Source organism: Callorhinus ursinus, unplaced genomic scaffold, assembly GCF_003265705.2.
Source record: "Callorhinus ursinus isolate GAN/ISIS: 27379988/994484 unplaced genomic scaffold, GSC_fseal_2.0 scaffold73, whole genome shotgun sequence".
NCBI lineage: Eukaryota > Metazoa > Chordata > Mammalia > Carnivora > Otariidae > Callorhinus > Callorhinus ursinus.
This window is the reverse complement of record NW_027397135.1, coordinates 78,291-103,608: the sequence shown is the minus strand read 5'-3', so window position 1 is coordinate 103,608 and position 25,318 is coordinate 78,291. Positions and strand designations below refer to the sequence as shown.

Here is a 25,318-nt window from a genome sequence, read left to right as displayed (position 1 = left end):
ATGTGCAGTATTTCCCTAGCGCTGGAGTTCTCCCGTTCTCCTTGTTCAGTAAACTTGGTCTTGGCTTGCTGGCTGTTCGTGCTGATCTTCTGGGGTAGGGGCCTGTTGCAGTGGTTCCCAAATGTCTTTGCTGGAGGCGGAATTGCCCCGCCCTTGTCAGTCCCGGCAAAGCAAGCTGCTTGGCTTTGCTCTCGGGAGCTTTTGTTCCCTGCAAGCTCTCGGTACAGCTCTGGAGGACCAGGGTGAAAATGCTGGCCTCCCAATCTCCACCTGGAGGAGCCGAGAACCTGGGGCCCCGCTTCTCATTGCGCCCCCAGAGAATATCAGTCACTCCTATCTCCCTGGTCTCCGGCCGCACTCCGTTCTCACCCGGCCTGTGACCGAGCGTTTCTATCTCTGGCACCCGACCCCGTGTGGAGTCTCCAAACCCAGCAGCAGATCCCTGCGGTGCGCTCCCGCGCCACTCCTCCCCAGGGAGGAAGGGGAGTCTCCCCGGCTCTGCTGCTTGTTGGGTCCCTGCTGGAGGAGCAGTGGCCCAACTGGGCCATGGATCACAGTTTATGGCAACCCCGAGCTGAGAGCCCGCGCCTCGGCTCCGTCTCTGCAGCCGGCTTCCCCGCTCAGATACCTGGGAGGTCTGCCGCAGTCAGTCACCCCCGGTCTTTCTGTGATCCCGAGGGTCCTGAGACCACACTGTCCCGCGAGGGTTCCACCCCCTGCTTAGCCACTGGAGCGACGTCTCTCAGCGGAGCCAACTTCTAAAAGGTCCGATTTTGTGCTCCGCGGCTCTGTCTCTTGCCAGAAGTGGCCAACGGAGGCCCCCTCCCCCGCCGTCTATCCTCCGGAATATCGCCTTGGATTCACTTCTCCGCATGTCCTACCTTCCAGTAAGTGGTCACTTCTCTGTTCAGAGAGTTGTTGCTACTCTCTTCTTCGATCTCCTGTTGAGTTCGTAGGTGTTCAGAATGGTTTGATCCCTATTCAGCTGAATTCCTGAGACCAGACGAAATCCAGGTCTCCTACTCCTCTGCCCTCTTGCTCTGCCATCCTGGCCAGTTTTACGAATTTCTCTTTAACTTCGGTTTTGAGAAATGTAGTCATGATGGGTCCAGTTGCACTCCCTGAATCTCCCATCCTTGACCCGTGGTTCCCCCAAAACTTGTGCTTTTCATGGTGAATGGCAGGAATACAAAAAAGCTAGTCAACCATGTAAGCCTATTTCAGGCCTTTCCTTGCATGATACTTGCTAAGATCCATTGGCCAAAGCATGACAGGTGGTCATCCCCAAGTCAAGGTGACCAACTCCATCTATCAGGAGGCCATGGCAAGGTTAGGGATAAGGATTATGATCAAAGGATATACCTGTACTGGAAGAAGTTCAGTACTTCAGCTGTAAGCTTGGATGTTCCTAGCAGAAGACACTTCATGAAATATAGTAAAAAGATTATTATAATTGGTAAGATTTTCCCATTGAATATTTTCCCCTCTGTGTTTTACACATCTAGTCTCCTTTCTTGGGAGCACATTCTAGTTCACCTCTTCTAGTTTTTTAATGGTGAAACAGTACTTAAGCTCTAGCTTCCAAAGGCTTAAGAATGTTGAGACCATATCAGAGCTTCTCTCATGGGTAGAAGGAATGAGAGATTAGTTTTCTTTTATAACTTTAAGAGATTACATGTCACTGTGTGTTTCAACGTGTAATGATGGAATTATCGTTTTACAAAGGAATATTACATCAACAGGCAACTCCTTTTTTGTTCTGTCTGTAGTTCTGTCAAACTACTCTTTGATATGAGTGCCTTAAAGGGTAACTCTCAAGAATTCAGGGTGCAAAACCAAGTAGAAATTGAGTCTGAAGAAGCCAACAGCACATTTTGAAGGCAGCCAAATATACAGATATTTGAGGACAGTGGTTTTGCACAGATATACTTCATTACCAATAGTAATTAATAATGATTTAGTTTCCATTTCCATTTAGAGTATCTCCTATATAGTATATACAGTGGATTCATTGTCTTTACTACTCACAGTAATCTTACTAGGTAGTATCGCTTGCATTTTATGCATGAAGAAATGGAGGCTCAAAGAAGCTGAACTAATTGCCCAGAGAGAGACAGCTAGCAAGTGGCAAAACTGGGTGCAAACCCAGATCCATCGCCAAGTCTAAGCATAGCTCTGTATAGTCTAATGCCTCTTTTCATCCTTGATGTCTAAATTTCCATCCAAGCTTCCTTAAGGGGATCCATTATGCTCATGGAGCATTAATGGACATATTTGGATGGGTTCACATTTTATGAAGCATTTACAGACTCTCAAGAATTTCTCTGTAGATCCTCGGGGTACCCGTGAGAGATGGGGGACCGGGTCTTAGCAGCAGCCTAGAAAAGCACCAGAGTCAAAGGCATCCTGCTGTTGCAGTCCTGCCTTGGCTGCATTGCAGCTGAAGGACCCAGGACAACAGCTAAGCTCATTCTGCCCATTCTCCCCATCCCCAGATGGAGAAATGATGCCACTACTCCTTGAATTTTGTAACAATTAGACGGTGCAGGTGAAATGAATGAAGTTTGAAGAATCTAGTAAGGTAATTCTTTGAAGGCAATAACAGTGTTGTGGGGTTGTCATCATTAGACTGCAGCAAAATGCCCTAACCTGAGTTAATATTTATATGTATTAAGTTCTCAGAACAGTGCCTAGCACCTTCGAAGTGAATATAGGTGTTTGCAGAATTTTAAAAATATAACTTGTGTCAATATAAATGTTGTTGAAAAATAGACTGAGGCAGATTTTGCATATGGGCCAAAGGAATCAATTGTTAGCTTTGTGACTATTAAAGAAAGAAGGATCTCAGAAGAGCATTATCCTTGGGAAATTTTAAAAGTGTATAAGTATATATATTTGTATGCTGCAAAATAGATAGCTCAAGGGGCGCCTGGGTGGCTTAGTCATTAAGCGTCTGCCTTCAGCTCAGGTCACAATCCCAGGGTCCTGGGATCGAGCCCCACTTCGGGCTCCCTGCTCTGTGGGAAGCCTGCTTCTCCCTCTCCCACTCCCCCTGCTTATGTTCCCTATCTTGCTGTGTCTCTCTCTGTCAAATAAATAAATAAATAAATCTTTAAAAAAAATAGCTCAAAACCTATAACATGATACTGAAGCAGATTTCCTACTACAGTGAATGTGGATATACTAAATAAAGTATTATCTTTTATGCCCCAAAGTTTTACATATGATTTTATATTTTATCTCTATGATCAATATTAATTAAAAGAACTCTTGTTCTTTAAAATCTTTCTCTACAGGGCGCCTGGGTGGCTCAGTTGGTTAAGTGTCTGACTCTTGATTTCAGCTCAGATCATGATCTTAGGGTCGTGAGATTGAGCACTGTGTCGGGCTCCTCCTCAGCACACAGTCTGCTTGGGATTCTCTCTCTCCCTCTGCCCCTCCCCACACTCGCACATGTGCATGCTCGCTCTCATAAATACATAAGTAAGTAAGTAAATAAATAAATAAATAAAACCTTTCTCTGAACATCCCTATTCTTATATATGCTTTATCCGTGGCTGTGACCTTTCAGTTTCTAGGCAACAGATGGTCAAAATTGAAGCTTATATCAAGCATGAAACACATGTACCTTGATTCTGTGAAAACTGATCCAGTTCTATTCACCGTGATAGCTTATGGAGACTTTATTTCAGCTCTGACCCTTGCTGTGTAACTTGAGCCAGGATTAGGCGAACTTCAAGCCCATGATACTTTTTTGTATCGTAAATGAACAAATATTAATGTTCAGTGTTACAAATGTTTTCCTATTATCATAGCGGGACTCTTATCCTAAGTCTTATTTGTCTTACCTATTTCTAATCCAAGAATGTTATTTTTCAGTAAACGTTGGGGGACAGGGTTCTCTCCCCTCCTCTTTGCCTTTCACTCTCCCTCCATCATACGCACAGTTGAGACACCAGCATTATGGATGAAGAATGGATCATACGAAAACTAGATCAAGGGATGGGGTCCCTCTGGGAGATGAGGGAGGTGGATGAAGTCACAGTAGACATTGTCCCTTCCTTTTACATGTTAGCTTTGCAGGGGACATCACAACAGTGGGCTTCAGTAATGGGTCCAAGCCTTGGCCCATTTTATCCATCTGGTCATCTATAATTCTTGACCCGAGATTTCTGAACTAGCAGAGGGGAATCCTTGGATCTTGGTGGCATCAGGATATACCTCTCAGACATTCTCTTCGTTGGCTGGATTCGGAGCTGGACAAAGGAGAGGAACTAAAAGCCTGGGTCACATTCCTGGGTGTCTTAGATGATAGCTGGCCAGAGTTGGTTATTTCCCCCTTTGCCACATTTAGCTGGTGACTCTGGGAGCTTATGGGTGAGCCACCTAACTGGTAAACTATCTGAGTCTGTTTTGGAGATATCCAGTGGTGTTGAGGATCATACATGGATTACATCATAAAGTCTCATACTTTGTTTTATTTTAACAGAACGAAGCCCCTGAGGTGAAGAAAGAGGAGACATTGTTGGATCTGGACTTCGACCCTTTCAAGCCTGAGGTGGCGCCTGCAGGTTCTGCCGGAGGGACCCACTCCCCCATGTCACAGGTAGCCAGGGGCAGTTCTGTTGTTTGGGGATGACATTTCATAAACTTGAATAAGCTCTATGATGCAGCAAATGTCTGTCAGGGACCTCTGTCCATTTCAAGTGACTATTCACTTTTCTTTGGGGTTGACAAACATTCCCCAATGGGAAGGAAGAGTAGAAAGAGGATTGTCCATAGCTCTCATTCCAAAGCTCCCCCCCACCATTAGCGCTCTTTATCCATAAAGCTGGGATAGTCATCCATTCTGGCTTGTCCAGGAATCCTCCATTTCAGAGTAATTGTCATTATTAGTATTAGTTTGCACTCAGAGTGTTCAGCTTCAGACAGTACATTTTCTGGCTTCTCTAAATGAAGCTCTTTCTTTGGCCCTGGGCTTAATCTTCTTACTGGTTTCTCTACTTTCCTTCCTCACATTTTGCATATTAAAGCATGTTAGAAATAACCTTGAAATTATGCCTCAACAGAAATGTTTTCCATTCTTGGTAGTTTTGAACTCGAAGACCTTGTTCTCCTCCACATTGCAGAAGCTTCCCTTATGTGATCTTGACTATGGCCAGAGTTGGCCTTGCTTATCCAGCTTGTCCTTGCTCATCACTTCCTCACCCTCAACATTTCCTCACTCCAATAGTGATCGCACAGTGTTCTCCATCAGAGGGGTCCTGGAGGTGGGCACTGTAATGACTTCTGGATGATTCCTCTGCAGTAGACTTCCTTTGCAATTGTCTATGCTCACAAAAGGAAGCTAACTCAAAATTTGGCCAAACAGAAATTGTTTATATCCGTATTTTTAATGTGCTTGGGAGCTCACATTTGAATTTGGGCAAATCCAGAGATGTTAGAATATACTTCAAATTAATTAATGGAGGTGTATTATAAAACTGAAGTTGAGAATTGAGACCTCACTCAATTTTCTGGTCTTGAAGTCTTGTGATACCTTACAGTAAACCACTATCAGCTCAATATAAACCTCGATAAATAAAGCTTCTAATCCATGCTTTCTTCTAGAATGTGATTGGGTTTCTAAAGGCCTCCCTGTTGTAATTTGGGAACAATAAATATCTGAGATGTCAATAAAGCAGGTAATTAATAAGCAGATCAGATACCAGCCTTAAAGATACTTGCAAAAAATGGGTCTCTTAGATAAATGTTTGGGAAAGTTCTATTAACTCTCTTTTAAAAAGAGAGTCACGATATGCATTGGAATATTAAAGGCTCCAAGAAGTTCTGCAACTAAAAGAAAAAACTCTGTAGACTTTTTTAACTTAGAGTTTCCCAAATTTGACCACAGAAATCTGTTTTAATGAAAGTTTCTTAATAGTCATTGGAATGTTCTCTAAGACATACTTTGGGAAATGCTAACATAGTAATTGTCAGCAAGTTTTCAGGGTTCTGCCTTGGTGGCCCAGGAAAGCAGGACATCTCATTCAGAACACTTCCCCATCAGGGCTTCCTCATTGTGCAGAATTCATGGGCCTTCCTCTGCCTCGCTCTCCAGCATTCACTGCTCTAGTGACAGAAGGCAGGTCTCTGCAGTGGGTGCTGTCGTGGTCAGTGGGTGATATGCCACAGCATTTCTGTCTGTGAGTCTGAATCGAGAGAGAAACCTCTTCTATATCAATTCATGATTAAATAAATCCACAGATCATGGAACTTTGTGTAGATTTAGAACAAAAATTCTTTCAGAATTAAAAAAAAATGACCTCAGTTAAGCTTCAAAAGTCTTCGGAAGAAAATGCATCACTGCAGTTAGGAAAAGCCACATGTGCCCTGCGTTCTCCCTCAGGCGGGGTAATCAACCGTCCCCCTCCGGTAGCTCTAATGAGTCACTTCATGGCAGAGGAATCCTGTGAGCCGGCTCTAATCACATCTCCGTTTCACCAAGGGCAGTCTTAGGCTGTGATAGCAAAAACAACAAAGCCATCAGATTCTACTGGCCTTCCTTCCCCTTCGCTCAGAATGATATCCCTTACCCATCACCTGACCCCATGTTTTAAATGGATGTTCTTGCTGCTAGCGGAACACCTCACCTGTGATCTCCGCAGTGTCCACACATCATTTCATGATCCTGAGGACTGATAAACATGCCGTTTCACATTACTGCCTTCCTTTGGAGAAGATACCAGTGCTGTCTGCATTATGCAGGGATATGGAGTAGCTTTTAGGGGCTGTGATTCTTAAGGGGCCGGGAAGCAGGAAAATCCAAACCATCTGAATAATCAGAACGTGAATATTAGTTGCAGAAGGAGTCCACATACAAATAACTGTGGCTTCCCATGCAGCTGTTCTGCTCTCCTTTCTTAGTCATTCGACAGGTGGGTGCTAACCCAGAGACCAGCCAGGCTGCACAGAGATGCTGGGTGGCTGGGGCTGGACAGTCAGAGCCCAGACCAGGGGGGTGGGCTCACTCAGAACCACAGGGCCCATGTTCTGTAGTATAGAATCCTAATGAGACGCCTGTGACCCCATCTGGAAACTCCCATATTCTTAGATGGGAGTGCCAGGCTTTTTAATTTGCCACTCGTTTAGTGATTCAAAACAAGTTCATAAACAGATCTGTTCTAGTCATAAAGACAAAGGCAGAAAAGGATGTGGCCTTAGCAGCAATTCTCAGTCACAAAGGAAATGAGAAAGAGAGGTCTCCTTCACTTTCCCAAACACACAGTGGAAGTCACTTGAACCATCTGGATTCATTCCCTGGGATCAATGGGCTTGATAATTAAAATGCCAGTAGTAAGTCTAATTCATCCATATGTCTTAGGGGGCACCCTGCTAATTTGCATGATGATCTGTTAGTTGAGCTGTGTTATCATCAAATTCAACATATTGAAGAACTCTTTTTCTGGGGTTCATTTACCATCAAACTGGTCATAATGCAACCTCTTGAATATGGTGGCGGGAGGGGAAGAAGTAGCATTAGCAATGATTCGGACTGCATGTCCTCAAAGATGTGAGAAATTCTAATATGGGGACACATTGTACTTCATTTTAAGTGTGTGTGTGTGTGTATGTGTGTGTGTGTGTGTACTTGCATGCTCTAAAGTACACCCATTCATCATGTTTTCAGATACAGCTTTCTCCTTTTTATAGTGAAAAGCAGATTGACTGGTCCTCTACTGTCCAGTATGGTAGCCACAAGCCACATTTGGCTATTCCAATTGAAATTAAATAAAATTATGTAAAACTTAAGATTCGGTTACTTTACACTAGCACATTTCAAGTGCTCAGTAGCTACATGTGACTAGTGGCTGCCATATCGGATGGCACAGATATGGAGCTTTGTCATCACCAAAGAAATTTCTGTTGAACAGTGCTGTACTAAGTGTTTCAAAATGTTTTACTTCAAGAACTTTTGCCATCTCAGTATTTTTTGCATGCTTGGGAAATGTATACTAACCATATTTTTATTTGTCTGTTTGCTTTCAGACATTGCCCTGGGACCTATGGACGGTAAGAGTGCAAAAAGTTTGTATTTTGATGTATCTGGATACCTAGAAATTTGGAAACTCTGTTATATTTTAATTCACCTGTGGTGGGAAGAAGACCTAGACATTTTTAATGACAGTGTAGTCCCCTAGAACAATTATCAGCTCCCTGATGGTTCCAAGCATTACCAGCACCTGGAAACAATGGTGAGGAAAATAGTGTCAGTGTGCCAGACGCCTGGAGAAGCAAGAATTTGGTGTTATGCCCCTTTATGCTTCCTCTGGTTATTGGTGGCTACTGAAATGTTGTAGTGAAGGGCAGGCACATTTTTGGTTGCTTTTAAACAAAACAGAAACATGGATGAGAAAATGTAAGGGGCAGGCTACTCTGCACAGGGAACCTCTTTCTTACTATTATTTCCAATGATAATGAAGCTTCATCAATAAGAATTTGAGCTTTAGAGCCAGACAGCCCTGGATTTGAGTCCAGACTCTACCTCTTACAACAATATGATTTTGAGCAATTTATGAACTTCTTTCAGTCTCTGCACTTCTCATCCATAAAATAAGGGTAATGATGCCTAGCGCAGAGGGTTGTGTGAGGATGAAGTAGATAATATTTGTAGAATGCTTAGCTTCATGTCTGATACATATCAATAAAAGGTAGCTGTTACTACTAATGGTGTGTATTCAGCTAATCTGACGTGCAAGGATGGGCACTAACAGCAGTTAGAGTTGGGAAAAAGACACGAACAGAGGTTTATGGTGCAGCATGTGTGCTGTGGGATTTGGAGGGTGGCCATACCCATGTGGAGCTTCACACCCTTCAGGGGCAGGGCATTTTGTCTGCCCTGTCTTGGAAAAGCTCTGGTCACGTGGTCTTCAGAACTCAGCTATTGAATTTTGTGCTGTCTTTTTAGTGAGACAGCAACAGGAAAGTTAGCTAGATCTAGCTATTCATGGGCCTGGTCTTCTGAAGTGACACTGCTATTCTTTTATCTTAAAACAGAAAGATGACTGCCCCCTTCCCTTCCACAGGAGTGGGTTTATACTGCACTAATACTTAGGGTGCTTGAAGCATCATGGAAGGCTCTTGAGAAAAGAGCTAAAAGATGTTAATTGAAAGCTGGCCTTGCTTGTATAATCACAAAAAGGGATACATGGACTGACGTTCAGGACATTTGAATTCTAGCCACAACTCTGTGTTAATGGTCTTGACGACCAAGAACACAGTGCTGATGTTTTATTATTCCAGTATTTCATATCTTTAGGTGGAGTCATAATAACATTTTTCCTTCCGTAGCTGGGAAGGGTATGGTGAAGATGAAGGTATCATCTAGAAGGATCATGGATTATTTCAGAGGACAAACCTGCTAAGAATAGTAGCAGTGACAAAATTGCAAAACAGTAGCTCCCTGGACACAATTGCTGGCGTTCCTTGATCCTCTCAGTCCCCCAGGGTTGTTTGTTTGTGTGCAGACAAGGCTTCTAGGCTGGGGGGAGAATGTGAGGAGAATCGTCCAGAGTGGTTAGTATCAGATCATCCTCCATATAAACACTACCTCAGAGGAAGAAGCAAGTGTGGGGTGAGTTTGGGGAAAGCTTTATTCTGATACTGTGTCAGAGCATATAATACTGTGTACTTTTGTGGCTGCTAGGGCTTGGTCTTACTCTGATGTTCTCAGGTTTGCTTTTTTATTTGAAACTTTGTGTTTCAGAGTCTGCTAAAGCAGAAGTCTTGTAATAGCCCTGAAACATCCTTGTTGACTAGAAAATGAGAAAGGCTTTCTTCATGTTTCAACTGTGTAGTCATAAACGGTATTGAAACAAAACTCATTCCTATCACAAAACAAGTTGTAAAATTTAATCTCAAACCAGTAAAAGCTACAGCTTTCAGGAGAATGTTGACTCTGGACAGCATGGGATTTTAATGTGCTAGGGAATTTACTTCTTTTGCCCTGTTGTTGTTGTTGTTGTTATTATTATTATTGATTGTCATTTTTTTTTTTACTCATACAGACAAGCACTGATTTGGTACAGCCGGTAGGTAAATATCCAGAACATTCTGGATTTTTAAAAAATATTTTATGTGCGCTATATACATGGATATTATGTAGAATGAGCTTTTTTTTTCTCATGGCATTGCTAGTCGCAGATTTAACCTCAAGCCATTTAATTTAAATGCTCTCTAGATTTGTTTAACTGCTGTCACCCTACTGAAGAGCTTTGTGTTTCTCATCATATCTTACCATGATCTGTTTCATCTTCTGTTTTTTTTTTCTTTGCTATTCTGCATACTCTAAAGACTGACTCTTCAAAAAATCTTTCCCTGTGTAACCTGATCATGGAGGAAACTCCAGAGAGTGGGTTGGCCGAAGAAATTCAAAGATCTCAGATTGACCTAGGTGCTTTTATTTGGGGCCCTGATGCTAGTACAGAGAGTATCAGCCAGGAAGTTACCCAAGGTGGGTCTGAGGAAGACTCTTCAGGTCTCTCTGAAGCAGAGCAAGACATTGGATTATCCACTGGAATTCCTTCTGCTGACTGGCACACTGTAGCTGAACAGGGTGAACATGTCGTGGGGCCAGCCCCTCCGTGTGGAAATGAACAGATGTACCCAAAGCCTGTGCCTGAGGCTGGATTTGCCACAGCAGCTGGTACGGAGATGGAGCAGCCTCATGACTTACCTGCCTCAGAGATGGCAGCCACAGAAACTGGTGGCCTGGTCAATGAAAGTCAAGAAGGTGTTAAACAGTCAGAAGAAGAGGAAGAGAAAGAGAAGATAGAAGATTCTATGTGGGCAGGTGTGGAGACATGTGAAAAGGTAGACACTGGAGCTATTGATATCAAGGCGCTAGAAGGTACAGAGGAATTTGAAGAGAAACCATGTGAATGTAGAGGAGACAGGCTAGTAGATCTTCTTAAGAAAATAGGAAAGCAAGACCAGGAGACCTTAGCAGTCAATAAAGAGGAAATGATGAAAGATTTAAGAGCTAGTTGTAAGGAAAGTGAAAAGACCAATGAAAAGTATTTTAATAAGACTGGTGTATTAGAAGAAGACCTGGAAAGAGTAGATATGGCAGCTGAATTTAGTGACAGAAGCCAAGGGCTAGATGAAGGGAATCAAGTAGTAATTAATAATTGTGAAATTATAGAGGGCTCTGGAGCTAAACCTGCCCATCACACAGATATTTTGAATCTGCGTCTCCAGACTGATTCTGTATCTAATCTTGAAAATGCCAGCTCTGAGGGTTGGGGTTTAGCTAGAAAAGACATAAGGAAAAATTTAATAGACTTTCCTAACCAGGATATAATATATCACTCAGGACAAGGCAGTGCAGATACTGAAGAGATTCAGCATGAGGCTGTGTTACATACTCCTGGGGTTGACAGGAATGAAAATCAGGCTGTTGTTTTATCAATAAAACATGAAGTGACAGCTCAGTCTAGGACAGATCTTAATTATTCTCTGGGAACTAATGCAAACAGAAGAGATTGGTGTTTGTGTAAGGCAGAAGATTCATTACTAGAGGGGTCTGAAAGTACAGTGACTGGGAACTGTAGCCATACCATTAACTTGCCAACAATTGTAAAAACGGACTCTTGGGCAACAGATCCAGGCCAAATCTGGCAGCCAAGCTTGGATTCAGTAGTGAATAGTATGGGTATAGTAGAATTCCCTAGTATACCAGATGGCCAAGTAAGTGGATTTGCCAGTTGGCTTGATCCTGTTAACCACTGGCCTATCAGAGATACAGGAGGCTTAGATAATTGCTGGGAACATTTAGATATAGTTGAAGGTGAGAGAGGGCTGGATGTGGACTTAGCAGCAGATGTATATGGGGAACAAGCCATTGCCAACTGTTGGGAACAAAGCCGAGAGATAGCTAGACCGTTGGTTCTGGGCACCTCCCACAATGCTAGCACCAAGAGTTCTGCTAGTCCCCAAGACAATGACATCAGCAACTCAGATTTATCTGAAGATGAAATTGCTAACCAGAGATATGGATTGTTGTACCAAGAAATAGAGCCTGATAAAGAAGAGGTACTTACCCCAGTATGTAGTATAGACTAGCCAAAGACTTCTGTAGGTTCTTTTTTTCCTAATGTTTCCCACCTACTTCATTATCCATCCATCACTATCTTCTCTGAGGCCTGCCTCATCTCCTTGAAATCTGTACAAACCAAACACAAATAGGTTGACAAAAAAAAATTACAAAACAGGATCTTTGTATTGGGAACTAATGAGTCTATTTTACCATCCCATTTAATGTGTTTATTCTACTTTCATTTTTACTGTTCAAACACTAAAAATATGTAGAACAGACTAATTTACTCTTCCTAAAGTGATTTTATAGAAGTAAGAGCACATGAAATGTTTCTACACAGGCCACCCGAAACTATAGACTCTCCTAATTGCTGTTCATCCAAATGATATACTAGAGAAATACTGAAAATGCTTCTAGATTCTATCAGTGGCCTAAAAAAGGAGCTATTTAACCACTCATGGCTTTTCTCTGGAATCATCTTCTCATTATTGAGAAAGTGGGCTTTGGTTAACACTGAGCCACATGACAGTAGAAATTATTATTTGTAAAAATAATCTTTGTCAGCCTATTTAAAATAATACAGTGGCCTTTTGCATTTCCTAAACACTTTCATGCACAGCAACCTTTTGTATTATTTTAAAACGTGTGGTGGTCTTCACTTTCCAACTTGTCTGATGGACATTTACTGATCCCACAAAAATGATAAAACATAACGTACTTTGATTTCCCTCTCTGTTTAGGCTTCTGGTGGTACATTTAATGGATTCACCCAGGTAAGAGATCAATTCACTGGCACATTCTGTCTGCGGAGAATGATGCAAATTGTTAAAATATGGACAAAGACATGTATCACATGACCTCACTGATATGAGGAATTCTTAATCTCAGGAAACAAACTGAGTGTTACTGGAGTGGTTGGGGGTGGGAGGGATGGGGTGGCTGGGTGATAGACATTGGGGAGGGTATGTGCTACGGTGAGCACTGTGAATTGTGCAAGACTGTTGAATCACAGATCTGTACTTCTGAAACAAATAACGCAACATATTTTAAGAAAAAAGAAAAAGAAGAAGATAACAGGAGAGGAAGAAAAGGGGAGTATGTCAGAGGGGGAGACGAACCATGAGAGATGATGGACTCTGAAAAACAAACTGAGGGTTCTAGAGGGGAGGGGGGTAGGGGGATGGGTTAGCCTGGTGATGGGTATTGAGGAGGGCACGTTCTGCATGGAGCACTGGGTGTTATGAACAAACAATGAATCATGGAACACTGCACCAAAAACTAATGATGTAATATATGGTGATTAACATAACAATAAAAAAATTTTAAAAAAATATGGACCTCAACGTCACGGGAATAGCATAATGTTGAAGCGTGTCAGTGCAAAACTTGACCCTACAACTTTCAAGTTCAGTAATGGAAGCAGTAATAGTGGCAACATTGTAGGGTGTTGTGAAGAGTCAATGAGACATGCACGCAGAGCACTTTGCCCAGTAGCCCAGCACCTACTAAGGGCTTCCCAGCTGTACTAGCTATTAATATTGTTAGCCCTGCTGTGGAATTATGCTGATTCCTCTACTGGAAATGAGAAGTTCTCCTGATCTGAGAGATCCACTAGATTCAGCTGTTAGAAAAGAGGAGATAGGATTGCTTTGAACCAATGGGATGGGTCTTTAGAAAATAGAAATGGTTTTTAGGAGCCTCCTTATGCAGATTCATATAAGAGCCCTACTGCATAGAACCTTACCTCTTCAGTCATTCTTTAGGAAGGAGCTGTTTGAGGATCAGAAACGGTAAATTGGCTCTGATCAATAAGGCAGAATTTCCCTTGGGTGTTGGTGGAAGAGGAGCCACAAGGTGGACTGTCCCATCACTCTGTATGACCCAACAGATGGACAGTTGTAACCCACATAAGGACAAGGCCATGCCACTCTCAAGCCCATGGAGTAAGTTCTGAAAACTTCAAGGGAGACTTCAAACAGAGGCTTGTCTGTGCTGAATGCTTTGTCTCAGAATATTAGAGATGAACAATTTCTAATTTTAGCATTTAGAATTTCCCTATTTAAAAGTTTGACTACTTTCCCCCATGTTACCTGTAAAATGATAAAGTCCGCCCACATCCAAATACAGGTACACACAGACATGGAGGGAGAAGATAATGCATCTCTTCAGTCTGCATAAAACTCTTTTGAAAGGTCATGTCATAAGAATACTCATTACTCATTTTTTTAAATGTGTATGTTTATCAGTTATAAATGCACATCATATAAAGAGTAACAAAATTGTATTAGAGCGTTTTATATAAAAAGTTCAGACTGTCATACACCTCCTCCGTTTCCTGTTTCTTAGAGGTAAATACTTTTACTCCTTTTCCATATTGTCTGATCTCAGTCACGTGTGTGCATGACTTGCTTATAATGCTACTTCTTGGTCTCTAAAGCATTATCTATTGACTCATCTCTCTGGAAGATGCAGACTTAATGTGCCCTCAGACGCGCCCCCCTCAGCTCGCCCTCCCTTTCCTTCCTGCCATTCCTCTTCTATAGTCCCAGATAGCCATCCATCCAATGTGTGGTAATAGTAAAATGATATCAATACTGTCGGCGCCCCCACCATGAAGTTTACCTTTAGTTTTATGCTGACTTTCTGTTCTCTTTTGAGGAAATAATTGCAGAGTCTTATTTGTTTGCTTGTTGGTTCGTTTGCTTAGTGTTTTAGGGACTTATCGCTAATTCAGTCTCATACTCTGTAGTTAGTTATATAAATCTCCCCTCGTTTTGTTGGAAAATATTAAGCATTTGGTCAGTTTCATCTTCCTGAAGAATTTGCTTGTCTCTCTTGGACAGCTCTGTCTGAACTGGGCTCTCTTTGGCGACACCTGCTGTCACAGCTGTTCCCACAGGCCTATCCTAGGCATTGTCTTCACCTCTCCCCTTTTTTTTTTTAAGATTTTTTATTTATTTATTTGATAGAGAGAGACACAGCGAGAGAGGGAACACAAGCAGGGGGAATGGGAGAGGGATAACCAGCCTTCCCACGGAGCAGGGAGCCCGATGTGGGGCTCGATCCCAGGACCCTGGGATCATGACCTGAGCCAAAGGCAGACGCTGAACAACTGAGCCACCCAGGTGCCCCACATTCACCTCTCTTCTTACGTCAATCTTTTCTTTTCTGGACACAAATCTTCCTCATTTGTGGTTTAATTCCACATATTAAAACACATCTTCATCCATAAATTAAAGCATATTCTCTAGTAGCTTCCTAAGAAAAGTATGCATGAGAAGTATATATTTGTGACCTTGTACATCTGAAAATGTCTTTAGATACATAATGATCTGTTAGATTGGATATCATATTAGAAAATAATTTTTCCTGGGGTGCCTGGGTGGCTCAGATGGTTAAGCGTCTGCCTTCGGCTCAGGTCATGATCCCGGGGTCATGGGATTGAGCCCCACATCAGGCTCCTGGCTCAGTGAGGAGCCTGCTTCTCCCTCTGCCTCTCTCCCTGCTCATGCTTTCTCTCTCTCTATCTCTGTGTCTCAAATGAATAAATAAAATCTTTTAAAAAAAGAAAAAAATAATTTTTCCCTTAGAATTTTGAAGCCATTGCTCCATCCATTTCTACCTCCTAATGTTGCCACTGAGAGACTGTTGTTTTGATTCTTTTTAAAAAATTAATCTTAGTTTTAATAAAATTAAGAAAACTCCATGCTAATTTTTAGAATAAACAATTTTCCAACAAAAATATTCCACAAACAATAACTTTTACTTCATTTGACTCTTATAGCAGGATTATAGAGTTGTCTTTCCAAAAATAGATTTTGAATTAATATTTGAGCATTTTGTAGGTTTTTTTCCAAAGGCCTTTCTTAATCTTGAATATAACTAATTAAATAGTATTCTCTGGGTGTCTGCGTGGCACATTCGGTTAAGCATCTGAGTCTTGGTTTCTGCTCAGGTCGTGATCTCTGGGTCATGAGATCCAGCCCCTCGTCAGGCTCTGCACTCAGCACAGAGTTTTCTTAGGGTTTCTCTCTCCTTCTCCTCTGCTACTCCCCCCACCCCTTGCACTCACACTCTCTCAAATAAATTAATTAATTTAAAAATAAATAAAATAAATAGTATTCTCATTCCAAATATCTGTTAGGTCATTATCCTTGTTGGTTCTTCTTTTCATTTGTTAGCTGGACTTTAATTGAGCATAACCATTAATTTTCAATGACTTTGTGTAATACTATAATGGTTCTCCAACATCGCTTAGATCTACTACTAGAAATTCTCTATCTTATATCAAAATTTTAATTTCATTTTGCAGGCAATTTGTATTTGTATAGAGACTGAAGTATTAAAAATTACTGGGAAATGATAGGTATTTGCCTTTTCTTAAGTTTTTATTTTAATTCCAATATAATAAACCTACAATCTTATGTTAGTTTCAGGTAAATGGATAAAGAGGTGATATATATACGATGGAATATTACTCATTGTTTTCCTTGCTTTTTCCTTTTCTTGGTCATCTTTCTCTGCTTACCAGCTTTTCAACAGATTTTTCACTACTATTTTTTTTTAATTTCCAAGAGCTGTTTTTGTTTACTGAATATTTGTTTTTTAATAGCATCCTCTTCTTATGTCATGAATACAACACTTCATTACATTCTCTGGAAGTATTAATAATCATGGTCATTGGGGCGCCTGGGTGGCTCAGTTGGTGAAGCATCTGCCTTCGGCTCAGATCATGATCCCAGGGTCCTGGGATCGAGCCCTGAGTTGGGCTCCCTGCTCAGCAGGGGAGTCTGCTTCTCCCTCTCCCTCTGCCCCTCCCCCCTGCTCATGCTTTCTCTCTCTCTCTCTCACACTCTTTGTCTCTCTCTCAAATAAACTCTTCGAAAAAAAAATAACCATGGCCATTTTTGAAGGTCTTTTTCCATGTAGAAAGTCTTTGTTTCTTCTACTTCCCTTTTTTTTAAAACTATTCAGCTTTTCCCTTTAATATTTGAGACTTTCCCTAAATGCCTGGTGATCTTGGCTGTCTACTCATGTTTATGTCCACTTAAAAGCTGATGGGAAATTTGTATAGGTAAGTAGAGCTCATGACTATAGGTATTGTTCTGGAATTTTCTGGTTCATTTTTCCTATTGAGGAGCCCCTGGTGTGAAATTCTATAGGCATTTTTCTTGGGCTAGTTAAATTTCCAGCTCTTCTGGTCTCCTGTCTGGTGGGTATAATGGGAAATGGATGGGAAAGAAGTTGGGGTTTGGGGGGGAGGGGCCCCGGGCTCTCAGTATTTATTATGTAAATGCTCACTTAAGCCTGCTACTTTCCTAATATGCCTCTGTGTTCCCCAGTCCAGAGGCCCTCTGTTTCAGCCTCTGTGGAAGTAATGTCAAGTCTTGTGCTATGATAAATGGATATAGCTTGGTTTTCGGATACATGAAAGAATCTTGAGGTCCATTTACCTTTTCAAAGACTGCCAGCCAATTCCCCCTCTTTAGCACCACCCAGCTTCCATTTCCCTTGGTCCCCATGTTTCTAATTCTTGATCCTTTGGGAGTTCTGAGTAATACACTGGGTTGTGTTTTTGGCATTTCTTACATCACCTTAGGATACAGATTTTTTGGGGGTCCACCAAGTTACTTCTTCTTTGGTCTGCTTTTCAGTTTCAAAAATGTTACTGCTCTTATCTTTCTTCCCATTCTTTTTATGCTCATGGATTTATGCCTTTTTAAATTTGCTTTATGAAATTCCCTTTATTGTTTAGTTTGGATTCTGGAGGTAACAGATAATTGCCTCAATACATCTTTAACCAACTGTCATTGCCTCATCTGTTCTGTTGGGGAGCCCTGATATCAAATTCTGTGGGTACTTTTTTTTTTTTTTGTCTTCAACTGGTCAGATTAACCAGGAAAGACTCTTCTGGTCTTCTTTCTGGTGGGTATAAGCCTGGCTACTAGCATAACGAGAGATGAATATTGTCTTCAAGGTCACTCTTCCCTTAGATTTATTCCAGCTTGATTTTTTTTTAGGCCATTGAATACATGGTATAACATTTTTAGGTTATGGCTTATTATTAACCCATATAGAAGTCACACTTATGTGATAGAGTAAGATTGAATTTCTAATATTTAAAAAGGGTGAATTTGTAGTTTAGAGCCACTAAATTCCAATTCAGTGTAGATGTCCAGAAGAGAAGCTGCAGAACAAAAATGACCCGTTTTTTAAAATGGCTCTGGGCGCCTGGGTGGCTCAGTCGTTAGGTGCCTGCCTTCGGCTCAGGTCATGATCCCGGGGTCCTGGGATCAAGTCCCGCATTGGGCTCCCTGCTCAGCAGGAGGCCTGCTTCTCCCTCTCCCACTCCCCCTGCTTGTGTTCCTGCTCTCACTGTCTCTCTCTGTCAAATAAATAAATAAAATCTTTAAAAAACTAAATAAATAAATAAAATGACTCTTACTGTACTATTGTGTGGTATCACGCTAGCCCACAGTTAGGTTTAGAACATCTACTGTTAAAATTACTTTTGTATTATCTGCTTTTCTGATTTAAAGTAAAAGACTTTTAAAAACTTTATAATGTATTTATACAATTGATAGAAGCTAATTGAAATGGTATCTTTTTTGTTCTTTTTAGCAAATTAAGCTGGAACCTTCATAATTTTTCATTTTCTGTTTTCTCCCCAATTTTAAGCCCCAGGACACTTCATTATTCACAATGCAGACAGACCAGAGCATGATCTGTAACTTGGTAAGTTGACTTTGGTGTGTGTTTTGGGGGCATTGTTAGTTACTGCTGAACATTCTAGGGTCGATCATTCTAGATTATCGAGAGCTTGAATATCCAGAATGTGGTTTCTGCAGCCCTTTCTTTTCTAGAAAAGAGGAAGGAAAACTTCTGAAAAATCTCACTGTGACTTTGATTTTGGTTGCTTCTGTTTATAAAGGCATAGTGATCCCAGCAAAAAACAAAAGTCTCCTAGTTCTGGGCTTCAGTGGAGCCCCATAAATCCATCAACGGCATGGATGTTTCCACCTGAGTGTAACTTACTCCACAGGATTGGAAATGAAATCACCTCAAGAATTCATGCTTCGGGATAGATCCCTTGCTTCTCCATCCTGAAGCTACCTCATTTCTCATCTCCCTCCATTGTGTGAGTTGTCAAAAGAAGTCACCCGTAATAGAGATGTGATTCCCCTGTTGCTGCCAAAGGACATGAGGACAAAGCTTAGCTAGGGAGTGAGTAGGAGCCAACAGGATTACTCTTGATGTAAGAGGAGATTCTAACACGATCGTTGTTGCAGTTATCATGGGAAACCTTTGCTGCGGTAGCTTACTAGGGAAGTTGAAGGAAGAGGCCTTGGGTGATGTCACTTGTGAGCTTGGTGGCTGTAGGCTACACGGGACGGGGCGTTCATGAGCGTTATTCGTAGTCATTCGCTTTCCCCTAGGAATGGGATATAATTATCCCAGCTCCTGGCTTTCACATTGGAAGCTTAGAATTAGATTTCAGTAGAAGAAATTTTTTTTTTTTTAAGATGATTTCACTTCTAAGTAAGGAATTCTGTTCTGGAAAGTTTGTCTTAAAGGTTACTTTGATAATTTCTCAAAGGTCAGTATGTCTGTAGTACCTTGTTGATCGATTGTCATACTTTGGCCTTTTGGGCAACCAGGTGAGAAGTGGAGTCTATGTGGCCTGCAAGTAAAGATTTAAATGTTTAAAGTACAATTATGTTGGTGTTGATAATGGAACCAGAGAGACTTATTTGTCATGTTTCATTGGTGATTTTCAGCCTGGGTGGTGGAGTAAGGGTTATACCAACACTGGAGGATGAGATTTTTAATTATCAGTTGTGAATGGGTCAAGAGAAAAATGGAGACATACTGGTATAAAAAGAAAGGCAGTGGATCATAATTAAACTCACACCTATTACTTTGATGCAAAAATCCAGGCATAGAATCCAGTGGTTTTTAAATTTCTTAAACCATCTTCCTACTGCCCACAGCTTCTTGTGAGAACTTCCATTGGCTGCCCTTCCCTTCTGTGGATATGTGTTCTCTGAACCAGACATTTTGCACCTTCTTTCTATTGTGGAACTTGGCTTTGTCATGCCCAGCATTGCAGATGCTGCTAATATTAGCTAAGCCATTCGAAATCATAGCTAAACCACGTCTCCCACTGTGTTATGATTCTATAGGATCATCCCAGGAGCAGGACAGTTTCCCAACATTTGGTTCACTGACTGAGCAAGGTGAAGGCTGAAGTTGGTAGTTGACTGCACATGTCCTTAGTCTGCATATTTATGGCCCCACAGGACATCCCTTGAGTATAAGTTTAAACTCTGCAAACCTTGTTCAGGGCTCAGTTACCTCGATGGCCCTTTGCAGTTCTCACTAAATTAGCTCTCCCAAGTTTGGAAAAGCAGGACTCTAAGGTAAGTGCCATCCTGGAGTGTGACTAGACTCTTATGCCCACTCCCAACCTATGTCCTTCGTGGGCAATGACCTGCTTTCCATCTTAGGACAGAGGATACTGGAAAATGTGCAGTGAGGCTCCACTTCTCATTTTGTTCTAAAGGAAGAATTCCATTTCTGTATCTCAGAGTTAAACCATTGTGACATCCCACTGCCTCCAATAAATTTAGAGTATACTTTTCCTTTGTGTGATGATCGCCACCCCAGCAAACAATAGGAAATGATCACCAGCGCTCCCAAATGGGGATGGCATGCCATCAACCCATTTGCAAGGTCTCTTCAGAGAGGCATCTTGTAGAAAAAATGTGGGTAGAAGCAGGGCATAATTCTTTTTTTTAATTTTTTTATTATTGTTATGTTAATCACCATACATTACATCATTAGTTTTTGATGTAGTGTTCCATGATTCATTGTTTGTGCATGACACCCAGTGCTCCCTGCAGAACATGCCCTCTTTAATACCCATCACCAGGCTAACCCATCCTCCCACCCCCCTCCCCTCTAGAACCCTCAGTTTGTTTTTCAGAGTCCATTGTCTCTCATGGTTCATCTCCCCCTCCAATTTCCCCCCCTTCATCCTTCCCCTCCTGCTATCTTCTTTTTTTTTTTTAACATATACTGTATTATTTGTTTCAGAGGTATAATTCTGACAGGACTATCTTAGATTTTTCCATGAGATGTGGTTCACAATTTACTTTTGCTTTTCTTCTGTCTTGACAATATATTTACAATTTTACATTATCTTAGAAGGAATCGAAGGGTGACTTCTATTTCTAATTTGGAGTAGTTGATTTTATGTGCAATCATGCTATCATGTTTGATCCTTCCTCATCATTGAGTGAGTTATATTTGTCCCCCTAGAATTTAAGTTGTTTAATTGCATAGCTATATGGTAATATCTACTGTGATATGCTAATATAGGGGAAATGTGGTGACTTGTGGGAACATAACCAATCCTACATTCTTTTCTATTATGCTTCTGTTGCATTGTCTGATTTCAGCAAGCAAATGCAATTCAGCTCCTATGCAAAATTACTTACTTATTGTTGCCTCACATAAAACTTGAAAATTTCTCTGGACTTCCAGGAAATCCAGGCTCTGATACAGATATTTTTTCATTTTAAGTTATCTTTTTTTTTTATGTCCAATGATGTATTTATTTGACTCCTATTTTGAAATTTCTCTTGGCTCCTTATCTGGCTTTAGGCTTTCTCCTTAGACACTCAGCCCACAGGGGGACAGCCCTCTGCATATGGATTTCTTGGTGCTTTGTCAAATTACCCTTCCTGTCCTTGTTGTGTAGGTCATTTGATACCATCCTCTCATAGCAAATCACCTTGACTTCCAAACTGTAAGGTCATATCCTGAGAGCTTACAGTATCTCTTTGCTGCTCTCAAAACCATGTTCCATTACGAAGATAATTCTTGTTGAACAATAAAAGTGAAATCTTTTCCCATAAAAATTCCTGAAAGTATATTAGAGTGAATTTTATCTCATTCTTTCTTAAAAATTGTGTCAGATCACCCCTTAAAGGTTATAAAAGCCCATAAAAATATCAAATCTCTGCACACTTATCTACCAGAGTGTCCTTTCTTTTTTATTATGCTCTTGTAAAGGGAAGGTCGGTGTGGGATCAAGGCATGAATCACAATGGAGGGTTTGGTGGGGGGCACAAGAGAAACATTTTGCGTATTTATCCAACACTAAGCTATTTGTTACTCATTTCCTGTAATCTCAGTCACACTTCCCCATCCCGTCTATATGGAACTTGCCATGTGCACCAACCTCTGTGAGCAGGTATAAGAGAGAGCTAGAGGAGGCTCTTCATTGCTTCTGGTGAGAGTCTGACAGAAGTGAACTGATTTCTCCAGTCACAGTATTTATTGGAGACTTCTTACTCCTCTAGGAAAATGTTTTTCAACTTTCTTACAGTTTGAATGTCCTGATGGGAAAGAATCTTAATGTGCTTTCTCATGGCCATCCATTTAGTGAAGTAATGCTGCTAAATAAACGTGCTTATGTTGGTCAAAATTGAAAAAGAGGAAACATTTTCAGTAGCTGTGGTGACTGTGTTGGCTGTGGTGGTTTTAATGGCCTGTTGTGACATAATAGCACTAATTTTAAAACGAACAAAGTCCACAGCTAAGAGTCCAGAGGTTGATTCAGCATATAATTGGAAGATGTCTATGAGTAAAGGTCACAGTGGGATGGAAAGACGTCACTCTTGTCCACACAATTAAAAGTGCCTAATTGGTACCAGAGAGAATACGACCCTGTGGTTCTTTATGGAATTAGTGTATTGTAGGAAAAGAAATGGATTGCTAAGAATTTGTTGGGGGCAGGGGAGAAATGGAATAAGAAGCTGAACAGGAAAGTATCTGTGATTGTGGTGGCTACTTGCCACCTCCCAGCCAGAGCAGTGGCAACAATGGCTTTGTAACGACCTACTCATGCAGATGAATGCATTTTGATCTGAATATTGGGATGACCCCTCAATTTTGGATGCAGTGTATATCAGCAGAACTGGGAGGTCCCCAAACCACGTGCCTCTGAGCTCTTCCTCCTTTCAACTGGCAGAGGTGGGGAGCTCCTAGGTTCTCCTCTCTCTCTGCCAAATAGCAGAGAGTGCCACTTTAGGATCTCTTATAGATGTCATCAAGTTGCAAGTAAGTACGAGTAACCAAAATGGTAAGTCTTTGTCTAACTTCAAGGGAAACGACAGTACTTGGTGATGTGAAAGAGAGGCTTAATAAGAGTCCATGTCTAGACTTTTCAGTGAAGGGCTCATGATGCCAAATGTGGGGCTTTTTTCCAGCACGGATTTAATGAAGCTAGTTGCCTATAGGATGATGAAGAAAGTCTTAATTGCCTAATATTCTGTGATGTTTATCTGTTCACGTGTTGAATCTTTTTCCTTTAACCCTCAAAACAAACAATCAAAGCCTGACTCTGAACAGGCTCCACCCACAGAGCCGAAAGCAGAGGAGCCCCCTGTCGCTGCCGCACTTGCTGTTGGGCTGGACTCTGGACTGGACACCCGGGCTGAGGAGCCAGTGGAGGGGGCAGTGGTGAGCACCACCCCCCCCCACCCTCCCCTGCTTCCCCTGCCACAGCCCTGCTCATCTCATGATCTCATTTCTCCCTTCTCATCTATGTTCCACTTGGGCCAAATCACCTCCTCATCCGCCATGGCTCCCCAGATTCAAATAGTCCTTGTGCCTTTGACAGTGAAACTTCATTCTCTTTTATGTTTTTAAGAGGAAGATATCCAGAGACCTGATCTTACGAACTAGAGAGAAATGTCACATAGCCACAGGCTTGGTTCTCAAAAAAGGATGCCTCCATTCTCTTCTGAGATGCTCTCATTCATGGTAGATAGTTGTAGAACTCACAAATAACCAGCCTTGTTAGTGCTGTGCTCTACCTGTGATTGGTAGAGATGTGCCTCCAGTGAGGGACCAACCTGCAGGTGATGAACAGAAGGATCATAACTTTGTTGCTTGTGTCTACATATTGATTTCTTACAATACTAGTTTTGTAGGTTGGTTAAGTCCTGACAAGGGATTAAAATCCCATATTAAAAATCCTTGAATCTATAAAGGTTCCTGTGTGTTGTATAACCATTTCTTCAATATCATGTCTGATACTGGCTCTTACAAAAAGAGGGACCTTGAGGATGTAGAGGGTGGGAACCCTTTGTCTGCTTGGAAACCTGTTCTTACCCTGTTCCATACAGCCATATACCACACCACATCACACACAAACTGGGATGAGCTCTATGTGCACCATGTTGAATTGGATAGTGTAACACTCAGGAAATTGTAGGATAATACTAAGGAAACTTAAATTCAAAATACTAATGGAGAGGGGCACCTGGGTGGGCATCTGACTCTTGATCTCAGCTCATGTCTTGATCTCAGGGTCGTGAGTTCAAGCCCCACGTTGGGCTCCACGCTGGGCATGGAGCCTACTTAAAAAAAAATAATTCATGGAGAGTGAAAAATAGTTTGTTGACGAAATACAGTTAAAATATCTCCCAAGAATCTCAATCAGGTTACCATTTCCTACAGCCTTTATAGAATCTGTACAGAGATGAAAACCAGTCTCCCTCTCCCTCAAAACAACATTGACTAGATTAGGTAACTAGAGAAATATAAGTTATATTTTGCTCTTATTTGTTGTTATTTTACTGGGAAGAGGGTAGGTCATCTGTCAAATCTGTAGTTTATTAATAGAGTAGAAAAATAAATAGTAGGGCAAGATAGTGATGGGAAATACAGATTAAGAATAACTCAAGCAAAATGATCATGTTTTCCATTTAAAGATACAGAGATAAAGAAACCAAGTCCTGTAGGGAAAATAAGAAATGTGGTGTTCTAGTTTAAGTCCCTCTTGGAAGTGCTGCTTGCACAGACTGTAAATTGGGGAGTGCTGAGGCTCCAGGCTCCAGCGTCCACTTTTTCTCCCAGATTCACTAGTGATCTCCATATCTCAGTACAGAGGGAACCCTTTTGTTTGGTGTCTGATTGTGATGTCCTCCAACTTAGCTTTAAGATTATTTAATAACAAAGGAAGGGAAAGATACTGTTGATTTTGTTTTACTACTGTTATAATTAAAAAAGAGATGTGATTTTTTAAAGAATACGGATGATACCAGGGAGTTAGAAAGATACTGATGAGGTTTAGATGTTGATTTAAAAATTGCTTCGCTTCCAAAAAGTTCTTACCAGTTTCTATTTTGAAAAGTAGCACAGACTTCATCTTCACCAGTGCTTTTAAAC

The 25,318-nt window shown here is 41.4% G+C and overlaps 1 protein-coding gene across 2 annotated transcripts in view; it reads left to right on the top strand.

The window, feature by feature from the left end:
• AMPH (amphiphysin) overlaps nucleotides 1-25,318 on the top strand; it is a 320,442-nt gene that overhangs the window by 271,615 nt on the left and 23,509 nt on the right. The window contains exons 12-18 of one of the 2 annotated variants that reach the window (XM_073886903.1): nucleotides 4,490-4,606; nucleotides 8,029-8,052; nucleotides 10,047-10,070; nucleotides 10,333-10,851; nucleotides 12,817-12,849; nucleotides 18,755-18,811; nucleotides 23,480-23,605. In XM_073886903.1, the coding sequence (XP_073743004.1) occupies nucleotides 4,490-4,606; nucleotides 8,029-8,052; nucleotides 10,047-10,070; nucleotides 10,333-10,851; nucleotides 12,817-12,849; nucleotides 18,755-18,811; nucleotides 23,480-23,605 (900 nt within the window). The remainder of the gene's footprint in view (nucleotides 1-4,489; nucleotides 4,607-8,028; nucleotides 8,053-10,046; nucleotides 10,071-10,332; nucleotides 10,852-12,816; nucleotides 12,850-18,754; nucleotides 18,812-23,479; nucleotides 23,606-25,318) is intronic. The other variant, XM_025853126.2, reaches the window with a different exon arrangement.